Here is a 10,908-nt window from a genome sequence, read left to right on the forward strand (position 1 = left end):
AGGGAAGGGGAATGAGAATAGGAAAGACAGTAGAATGAAATCAGACATTATTTTCCCATATGCATATATAAATACATGACCAATGTAATTCCATATCATATACAACCAGAAGAAACAGTTATACTCTATTTATGTATAGTATGTCAAAATACATTCTACTGTCATGTACAAGTAAAAAAGCAGCAGTTTTAATAGTCTAAGTCATCCCACATGGGTTGAAGCTGCATTCCCAGATTTCATAATAATTTTGGTCAGCTTTGCTAGATCATGTAAGAGTGGTTCTAAATCTGAAATCTTTTAAGTTTATCTGGGGAAGCTGTTTCAAAATGTCAACCCATTCTCCAGATGCACCGTTACTCTCAGCCTCTTTGCCATTTTGATTAAGTAAGCCTAGTTTAGGTAATTACTATTTTGGAAAAAAACTCCTTAGGTGACCGATACTTTCCATTCTTCCCCACCCCATAAGAAGTGATTTAAGAAACATTCTAAGCAGGACCTGAAGAAATAAACACAAGCCCACTGAGTTTACCAGGTTCTTGATAAACTGACTCAAGGAACACGGAGAACAAATGGGTTAGACATGCCTTGTTCAGAGATCAAACAAATAAGGCAAAGGAAGTAGGGAATCTATCTTTAAACCAACTCCATCTTGTCAGACCATCTGTCTGATGGGTCCACAAGGGGTCAGGAGAATATGACAAAGAGCCAGTCTGAGGAAAACAGAGACTGCATTTTTACCAAATTTTAGTTCAAATTCAGTAAAAACTGGCAATATGCTCTCATTCCAAACATGCCCAGCACTCAGCTAATCCCCTCCCCAAGGAGTCAGAAAAGAATGTGCAGTATTATGAGCCCCATGCTCCCCCAACAGAAGTTCTAGCTCTTCAATGTAAGGGCTAAAATTAATCCCATCAAATATCCACACCCAGGGGCTGAGGTTGTGGTCCAATGATAGAAGAGCACTTGCCTAGCACGTGTGAGACACTGGGTTTAATTCTCAGCACCACATATAAATAAATATAAAAAAGTTCATTAACAACTAAAAAATTATTTTAAAAAATAAATAAATCAAGGTTCCCCATTACAAGCTAGTAGAGAAATAAAGTGCTTCTTAACACAGGTATTCTCCTTCTATGCTTTATGATTTTTAAATATTCTTTACCCCACCTCCAAAAAGAACCAAGCCTTTGCCAATCTTGATTCATTCTCAACTGGCAAAAAAGAACAGAAACCACTTCCAGAGTAAAGTTCCCAATGGGAAATCCTGGGGAAGGGGTGCAGCAATTTCAGTCCCTACAGGATGCATTTTTCTTGGACTTACAATACAGCTTATTACAGTGAGAACACCATGTCCCCAACCAACTTGGTCTCTTTTCTGTTACAAACCTGAAGTAAACAGATTCTACAGCAGCTACAAGTCTGTTACCAAGGCCACTGTATTGATCAGTATAATTAACATTCACAATTCATTTTAGTCCAGCATGACAAGCCAGCTGGGCTACTCTCCCCATAAGTGAGCACTGGAAATCTTGTCTTGCTTGCTAAGAAGTCTGGTGCTGAGAAGCTAGGTACTAAAAACTAAAGGATTAAATCAGAAGTTGGAACCACCTGGCCATCAACAGGAAACTGAATTAGTTGCCTTACCAACTGTATACATCTTCCATCTCTACAAAGAACATATTTCATTCCAAACAGCCAAATTCTGAAGGTCTCCCTTTCCTCAAACTCCCGCTGGTCATGTACTTTAAGGAAACACACAAAATTTAGTGTCAACTAGAGACAGAACTTTTGGTTAGGACAGCTTTGGCCCAATTCCTAAATGGTATTTAAAAGACAAGAGCACATATGGCATTTAAGTGCTAAGTTCAGCCTCTGGATCAGAAGGGGCGGTCAGGGTTGTAGGATAAGTTGACACAGAAATTTGCTTAGTACTGCCAGGCAGAGCAATTCATCAAGTACTTTCAGGTCCCAACATTTATTCCAAAATCAAAGTGTTCATCACTGGCCCCCAAGGCTCAAACCCCTAGGTAAAAATCTCCTGTTCCTTAAATCCAGAGCATGTGTAAACCAGAATACCAATTTCACCTTTTGACAAAGTGTCCCTAATGCAAAGGATTTAAAATTTCTTTCCACGGTGAGGAATTTAAATCACCTTCCTCATTATGTGTAAAGAGACCTGAGCTCACTGCCTTGTGTACTGTGCTACTGTGCTAACAGGCTGAAGGCCATGTGTCTAGTGCCCTTTCCTCCCTCACCTCTGTTTCTGGCATTATCAAGGACTAAACTGTTGGAAATTCTCAATAATTTCTCACTTGTAATTCTTGGTATTCCCTTATCCACCCATTAGGAAGGGGACTGAAGTTAGAAAAACAGCCTCAGTCCAATAAAAGGGCAAGTGAGTCCAAGTCACCAAAAGATTTCAAGTTCATTCATTTTCTCTCAGGGATGATCCTCTCATAGTATTTTATTCAATAAACTTTAATGACAACATTATAGGCAGACACAACATATAAGACATGTGTGAAATTTAGTCCTAAACTTCAGTAGGTTCCATCTAAAGAAACCAAATGAGTAAGATTCAGGTATCATCAGCTCAGTTTTAAAATAGTGAGTGCTCCACCTGAAATCATACCTGTTTTTGAGAGATAAAGGGAAGCAAACTACTATTTTTTTTAATTTGACATCTAGTCTAGGGTATGAGCTCCTTATTCCAAATACTCCTATGGAAGCAGCTTTAGAACTTTAGGGACATTCACATTGCGTATAAACAGCAGTAGGGCTAAGAAGGTTCAAAAAAAAAAAAAAAGTTGCTGAAATTCTGGTTTCAGTATGTGAAAGTTCCTGAGTTAAACCCTCAAGGCATTTATAATGAGTCTCTTGGGCAGCTGAGGAGCATCTCAAGGAGGAGGGCGACAACACAGTCTCAGCTTTGTTCCAAGCCACAAGGACAAACTGTATGCTGGAAACAATCTTTTTGAAGTTTCAGGACCTGCTAGAAGCCTGACAATCTAAATCAGGGTTTTTTAAACCTAGGATCCATGACTGAGTTTTAGGGAGTTCCAAATACCTTCTGAAAGTGCATACAAATTTTGGGGGGGAATCCTGAATGTTCCTAAGGAAAGAAACAATAACTTTCATGAAATTCTTAAAGGGATCTATGACTCAAAAGATTAAGAACCACTGTAAAGTCTAATCCAGGACTCTGCAAGCATTCCCTTAAACATGCAAAAGTGAAGCCTATTTCAATTCTCTACCTTCCATACAAATATGCCTATTCATTTCTCTTCTGAAATTGAGAGAGAGAGAAAGAGAGAGATAGATAGATAGATAGATAGATAGATATGGGAGATGTGCATTTTGAAAATTCAAGACAATCATCTCTTCCACATCTCCAAAAAAAGTTAACTATCATGAAGAGTCCAGATGAGTTTTTCTTAAAGGTTTTTGAGGAAGGAGACAAGGTAGAACTGGTCAAAGAAGGCAGATCAGAATCTCTGCCCTATTAACATTCCTAATAGGTCTCTCTTTAAAATTTCAGGCTCCTGGGACTATAATGGAAACAGGTCATAGCCCAAAAGCTTGGACTTGAGGTCAAAGTAATTCCTATTACCCTTATGAAAACATGTACCCTAAAGGTTCACCTTAAAACAGAGCTGTAGCAAGAGCTGCAGCCGTTTATTAAAAATAGAACTTTCAAAATCCTGTCATTGCTTATAACAGTTTGAACAGCTTATTAAGGAGGTCTAAGTCAATGAAGCAGTTACTCTCATCTCTTCCAGGCCTTTAGTCCCTTCATTCTGCCATTCACCAATTCACCATCTAGCTCACAAAGAGCTGTGCACATTACAGATGAGCATAGCATTTTCCTTGGCACTTTAAGCACATAGCTCAGTGGATTCTAGTGGTACTATGATACACTCACAGGTTCAGAAGAGAAAAACATAGAAACAATAGGGCATGCTCTTGCTGGGCAAGTCTTCAGACTATAAAGAATTAGGCTTGAGATAGGTCCAAGATGAACAGTGTGGCACAGTGAGCAGTTCCAAATGCCTCCTGCTTATTATGCCTCATTTCTATCTACAACTGAGCACAGGGTGAACTGGCTCAGGCTGATAGAGGGAAACATGCTAATAAGTCCATTAAGCCCCATAGGTAATATATGTTAACTGAGAGGCTGGGACTTTCATGGCAAGAAAGAAGGAGCATGCTCAGATAGCCTTACATTTGTGGTTCTGCCAAAGTTCTTTTCCTAAACTGTGTCCAGTTTGGGTAGTAAATGATTAAGCCCCACTGTATACTGCCAGGCAGTACCAATCATTATATATATTCTGAAATTAAAGCACCAGGCTGATTCTTCTTAGAAAAATTTAACAGAGATAAGAAAATGAAACAAGACTTTCAACAAAGGCATGGACATTCCACCTAGTTCTGTAATTGTTGTGGAGCAAAGGGCACACACTGTTGCAGGATAAAATCAGTTATTCATAACCAGGAACAGGCCATGGGGAGCAGGGAGAAACATGACTTCGGAGAGGGAAGTTGAGTATATAAGGATGGGTGAAGGTCACCATATAAAATGATGAAGTCACAGTTCAAAAAGTCTTTGGAACTATTTCACATAACTCAAAGATTCTAGTTTGAGAAGACCCCCAAAACTGCTGCAATTTGAGGAAAGAAAGTTTTGGACTCAGGTTAGCCCAGAGCCTGACAAATACCCATATACTATGGGTGCATTTCATGTTATGAGGGATGGAGGTGAGGAAAGGTGAGGTAGAGCACAGCTCACTCCCATCACAAGCTCTAAACTCTCAGGGTCCAGGTAATCAACAAACATTGTGTTCAACAGGTTAAAGCTCTACACAAAATAACCTGTTAGAAAAAAAAAAAAAAAATTCCCCCTTTGAAAAGACATTCCAACAGAAACATTTTGATTTTGGGGGCTCTTTGATAATAATTCTCATGGAATTATTAGGTTCTCACTTGAACTATCATGCCGCATTGCCCAGAGTTATCAATAGGGTAACCACATAAACCAGCATACTTCTCCAGGTGTAAGGAGGCACTGACTGAATGGCATGCAAGGATAATAAGAAAAGACCATAAATATGCAGGTAAACCAGAATATACAGACACTAGGTATAAAGGAGCAAACACAGTAATTTACTAAGTGCTAATCCTCTCAACAAATCTATATAGGTCATACTACTGTTACTTCCTGGTTTACAGATGAGAGAAGATAGGCTCAGTGAGGTTAAATCCCTTGTTCAAGGTCCCATTGCTCTCAATGGTAGAGATTAAAACTAAACTTGACTCCAAAAATCAAGTGCTTAACTTACATGTAATGCCATTCAGTTTTTGGAACAAAAAGGGGAAGTTAACAGGCCTTATGTAATAGCCAAACAACAGTGGGGATAAGAGAACTACCTGAGTCAAAGGGAAATAGGAAATCACAAGAGAAAAAGTGACCAAAATCCTAAGTGAATTTTCATTAACTGCTTACCACACATAAGGCACTGATAGTGGTGACAAGAAGTGGAAGGAAAATTTGAAAGAATCTCTTCAACTTTGGATTCTCAGATTTCAGGTTGGAAAAAACTCTGGTCTAAGCAAATGTGCTGTCCTCTGTACATGATGAAGATGCTTCTGACCCACCTAAGAAGGATGTGTTTGGAATTATTATTCAGTTTGGAATCATGCTAATGTACATGTTGAGTGTAAAAATGGTGGCCCATCTTTTAAAAAATTTAATATTCACATTCCCAAATTTAAGAATCAGAGACGTATAAATTATTCTCCTTTACCAGCCAATTCCTTGAAATAGCCCCAAGAGGGCATTAAAGTGCTTGTTTACAGATTATTAACTACTATAGGTAGCAGAATAAACATCAGGAGTCTACAGGATTCTGTGTCAAAACATCCTTTACAGGCAACTTCACAAGACATATTAGGTAACACACTAGACCCAAATGATACCTTCCTGATAAGACAAAAGGTAGACACTTGTGATCTTGCCAGCAAAGGACCTAGACAATGAACAGATTTCTCTGTTACAAGTTAAATGTACAAAAGAACTTAAAAATAATTTGGAAACTAGAGTGTAACTAAATCAAACCAGGTAAGAGGAGGAGGAAATCAGTATCTGTGAAGAAATCTAAAAAAAGATCTGAGCTGGGAAGAGCACCTGCTGAGCATGCTCAAGGTCCCAGATCAAAAAACAAAGCCCACCAAAAAAAAAAAAAAAAAAAAAAAAAAGACCTTCTTACATTTTTGACTCCTGTTCAAAGACTGCCACTAAAACAGGAGCTGTCCTAGAGAATAAGGCTGTAAAGAAGCAACAGCAGCCCGTCTCTTCTCAGTGATTTTTGGTGTATACTCTATGAAATTGTTCCAAAAATTTGCTCTAAGACAATTCCAAAGAGAAAATGAATATCCGGAATGTTAACTGGCTATCAAGTTAACACCTAAGCAGGACTTGATGGGGCTCTGCTTGGTGTGCTTCCTATTCCTTCTGATGAACCAGTGCCACATATCCTATAAGCAAAAGTAGTTTCTTTAGCATTCTTTTCCTTTCCTATATTTTGCTAATGGTAAAAGTCTGACTGCACAGGTCCTAGGTCCAATGACTAAAGTATCACTTGGGAAAGTCCTCCCCCTAAATGTTCAGAAGTTCAGAAAACATCCAGTGTTCTGAGACAGGCATTTCAGAGAAACATGTCGATGGCAGGAAATTTCATCAACAAACTGGAGATATGGATTTATTCTATGAAAAAAAAGAATCAATTTGACACAGGTCATTTTCAAAAGGTCCAAGGACAGTTATTGCCTCTGCAGCACAAAGTAGCAGAAAAAGAGGGACAAACATCCAGTGATCATGGGGAACTAGATGACTTAATTGGTTTGACTACAACTGCCAACATTAAAACTGGGATCTGCCTCAGCTGTGGTAGTATACACTTATCATTACCACTCAAATACTCTTTTCTCATCTCAAATTTTCCTAGCTGTACCATCTGAAATCATCACAAGTCTAGAACAATCTTTACCATATGAACAATAACATAGTTATCAATGTGGTCTCGTGAGAATTTCCTTTAGAATTTTGTGTCAGGAAAAGTTGTCTTCCTGAAGAATTAGCACGTATTTTTTCCAGTGCCTGCTAAGGTTACTATAACTCTGTGATCCCTTCATCCTCAGCTAGGGGGATGTTTATGGTGTTGCCTGTGATAATCAAATCCATCTTAGCCCTGAGGGTTAACAATATTTCCCCTTATTTCTACAGTTTTGACTTCATATTTATATTGTAGTTATATTCTGTTATAACCCACTGCAAATGATCATTAAAAAGAAGGAATAAGAGTTTTGAAAAGTTACTTTTGCCATTTTAATTTCCAACATGCCTCCATTTCCACAGGTCTGAACAATAGGCATGGATGTGGTAGATGCAGAAACTGAGGCATAGAAGCCTCAAGAACCAATTTAGTTGGCTTCTTGACAGCCAGACATTTCAAGCCTTGAATCAAATTCACAAACCCTATTATGGACTGGTAGACCCCAGAGCATAAAAAACTAAGTAAGTCACGATCATAGTTAGAGAATTCAGGTACCTATGCTTTTAATTGATGGGCACCCATTCTTACCTCTAAGTGAATAAAACCTGACCAGAAAATTACACTAGATTGTGATCTGACTGAGGACCACTAAGGTCACCCTGAAGTCACCTCTATCCTTCTGGCATCAGAAATGTCCTCAATTCCCAAGGGCCTCAGGGATTGGAATGATCCAAGGATTACTTGGTCCAGAGCCAGGCTGGAATCCTCGTAAAGGACCGCACCATTTGAAAAAGCCTTTTTCTTAAACACCATTCAGGACTATGCCATAGAACTTTTTCCTCTTACTTTTCTTATGCTTTCTTTCTCATATTTATCAACACATGGCAGAGGTACAAAAGTGACTTTAGTCATAATGTCCAATTCAGTTGAAATTCTGAGAAATGGATTACCTAGGACTTGCTTTGTGACCTTGACTAGTCCTCAACTGATCCATTAACTAAATAAATGCCTTTTATCATCACTAGAGGATGGGTAATTAGTCATCATAAAGCATGTTAATACAAATGCTACGTAAATGCTACACAATAAAGCTCAAAAAGAACAAAATTAATAACATGGGGTCACATTTACCAGCAAATGGAAACTTACAAGAGGGTCTTCCCATACTCTTGGCAGAGGCTTGCTTCTTTTAGCTAATGGAATATGAGTCTCTAAAGTCATTAGCACTTGGCCTCATAATAATACACATTAGTAATATTCCTCCCGGGAAGAAAAGGGGAAAAGGGATATTCCTGGTGCAGTCATTTGGATACCTGTGACTGGTTAGCCAGGTGGGTAATTAATATCTGAGTACCTACTATATGCAAGGTACAGAGCCAGGCACAATAGATACAATTGTGAACAAGATTCCTGACTTTCTGGCAATTTACAATCTACAAGCTTTGGTTTATCAGTACTGATGCTTCCAAGAATACAGGTTTACTAAAATAAAGGCAAGTAACAATAAAGATGCCTAATACTCTGAAGCAACTATACAAAAGAGGACGGGCTAAGGAGGACAGAAAGAGTTGAGGGAATTAGGCTATCAGGGATTTCCCATTCTTTCCCCTAATTCATTGTGAAGTATTACCTTTAAGCATTATGCTTATAAGGACTGTAACTATTTGTTCAAAGAATAGCAGATTACAGTTATGGCCCCCAACAAAGCAGTCAGTTGAACTGAGAGCACTAAAACTAAGGTTAATCATACTCCTTAGAATCCAGGGATCTTTCACAACCTTTAAAGGCATTGTCAGTAAAACCTTAATTTTATAAGAAAGCAGAACTAAAACATACAAGGGTGACTTGTCCTTTGAATCGTGCATTTGATTTCTGGAGAGGCAGATTAACTGCTTAAAAAAAAACTAAAAAACAAACAAAACAACCAAAAGCCATCTCGCCCACTTAGCTTAAGTAGTTCAGGTATAGGAGCCTCAAGGACAAGTGACTATTCCTGCAAACCTTTGTTCAGCTTATACAAGCTCTGCATCTCATTCAACACTGCAGACAGCGACAGCTCTGAAACACTCTCTTTACACTGGAGAAAAATATTTGTCCGGGTTCTCACTGGTTTCAGAAAGGTCACCTCTTTGCAAAGCTTCTCTGGTCTGTTAACTGGTATGTGGAAAGTCAAGATGTGGTTGGCAGTAAATGAGAACACAATCCCAGCACTCAGAGAGCTAGTTAGACTACAATCTCCAAAGGTTGCCATTTCCAAGAGAACTGGAAGGATGTCTTTTGAGCTCAACCCACAGCACAATAGACTAAACTTGTTCTGCCTCCGTAAGTGCAGTAAAGAATGAGCAATCTTTCCTTACCACCCACCCCTTCATCCCACCCAAGCTCCTTTCTGGAGCAATATCTAAGTAATGTATTCACATGACTCTAGGATCAACCTGCATCCATGACAATTTCTGTTGTCACTAACCTTTAAATGTCCGTTTCTTACATATATTGGAGCAACTGGAGGACTGAAGAAGGTGAAAAACCATAGTTTGCTTTTCAATCTTACGCTGTCCTCATTGCCTTCACCTGCACTAAAGACCTCGTTCCACGCATTCTTTTCTCTTGCCTGTAAGCTATCACGCAGTTGTTGGGTAAAACGGCCACGGCTCCCAAGGATTTGCCTGAAGAAGCTCAGCCAGATTTACCCACTCACCTGGGTGGAGATCTTCTGTCCACCCTCATCCCCTGCACAAGTCACAGGGATCAGTTGAGTTGGCTCACCCCCTCTCACTCTCGTCTTCCAAGGCCCTTCATCCAGCAAAGTCAGCCGCAAATTTAAGGCCTGGCCCTGCTGGATTTCAAAAAGATCCCCGAGGGCTCGGGCCGAGGGACAAAGGAAAGCGAGGTCAGGGGCGGCCTCTTCAGCTCGGGATAGGCCTGGGGCCGCTCACCTGCCATCCCCTCCACCACCCCTGCCGTCCCCGACCACCCGAAACCCTAGCTTCGAAGTCCCGAACTACCCGAGCCCGGGCCCAGGGTGCTCGCGCCCCTTCCGCGAGGCTGGAGCCCTGGTCCCCGCTGCCACCCAGAGCCCCCGCACCTTCTTGGGCGCCTTGGTGACGGTGGCCATGAAGGAGTACTTCTCAGCGTCCTCGATCTCCTTGGCCTGTTTCAGCTCCTCCCCGACCCCGGGCAGCGGCATCGCGTCAGGCATCGACATCCCCCGGCCGGCCCGGCCCGCGGCTGACCCGCCGCCCCCGCCTCTTTCCCTCACAGGCGCCCGCTCGCCCGCGCGGCACTCTCCGACACGCGCTAGCCCACCCTCCCGCCAGGCCCAGTGCTGAGCTGCGTGGGCTTCTCGCTGCTCCGACCCGCGCCTCCTCTGTTCGGCAGCCCAAGACTGCCGGACAGCGATGGCAGCCACAGCAACACCAGAAGCAGCAGCGCGCAGCTCCGACCTGCCCGCGCCGCCACCTCCGCTGCACGCAAGCACGCACGCAAGGTAAGGGTAGAGGGCGGTGACGCCACGTCAAGTACTGGCAGTTCCAAGGAAGGGAAAGAGGCGGGGAGAATCAGCGTTCTGTCATGACGTCACCACGCTGGGCCGGGCCGCATATGCTGCTCCTCCTTCTTTCCTACTCGAGGATGTTGAGGGTCCGAGGGTGAGCCCTATCCTTAGAGCCACCAGGTGGCGCCATCAGCCCTGTGAGCAGCGCAAGGTTCCTGCAAGGATGCCGTGGAACTGAGGGGTCTTTGGGCTTCTGGATTCTCGGCAACGCCTCACGGGGGCATAAGAGCGATGCTTGTAGAAAAGGGCACGGCGCCCCACATAACACTTCCTACAGCCACTCTTAGGAAAAATCCACGGCCCGAG

The 10,908-nt window shown here is 41.7% G+C and overlaps 1 protein-coding gene across 2 annotated transcripts in view; it reads right to left on the reverse strand.

Annotated features, from left to right (window-relative positions):
- Ahcyl1 (adenosylhomocysteinase like 1) overlaps positions 1-10,515 on the reverse strand; it is a 38,957-nt gene extending 28,442 nt beyond the window's left edge. Inside the window, exon 1 of one of the 2 annotated variants that reach the window (XM_046467159.2) lies at positions 10,135-10,514. In XM_046467159.2, the coding sequence (XP_046323115.1) occupies positions 10,135-10,254 (120 nt within the window). In that variant the 5' untranslated portion in view covers positions 10,255-10,514. Of the gene's footprint in view, positions 1-10,134 lie in introns of both variants that reach the window. The other variant, XM_046467160.2, reaches the window with a different exon arrangement.
- Between the last annotated feature and the right edge of the window lie 393 nt (positions 10,516-10,908).

The sequence above is a fragment of the Marmota monax genome, unplaced genomic scaffold (genome assembly GCF_021218885.2).
Source record: "Marmota monax isolate L192 unplaced genomic scaffold, Marmota_monax_Labrador192_F-V1.1 WCK01_AAM20220418_F8-fsc00181, whole genome shotgun sequence".
NCBI classification, from domain to species: Eukaryota; Metazoa; Chordata; class Mammalia; order Rodentia; family Sciuridae; genus Marmota; species Marmota monax.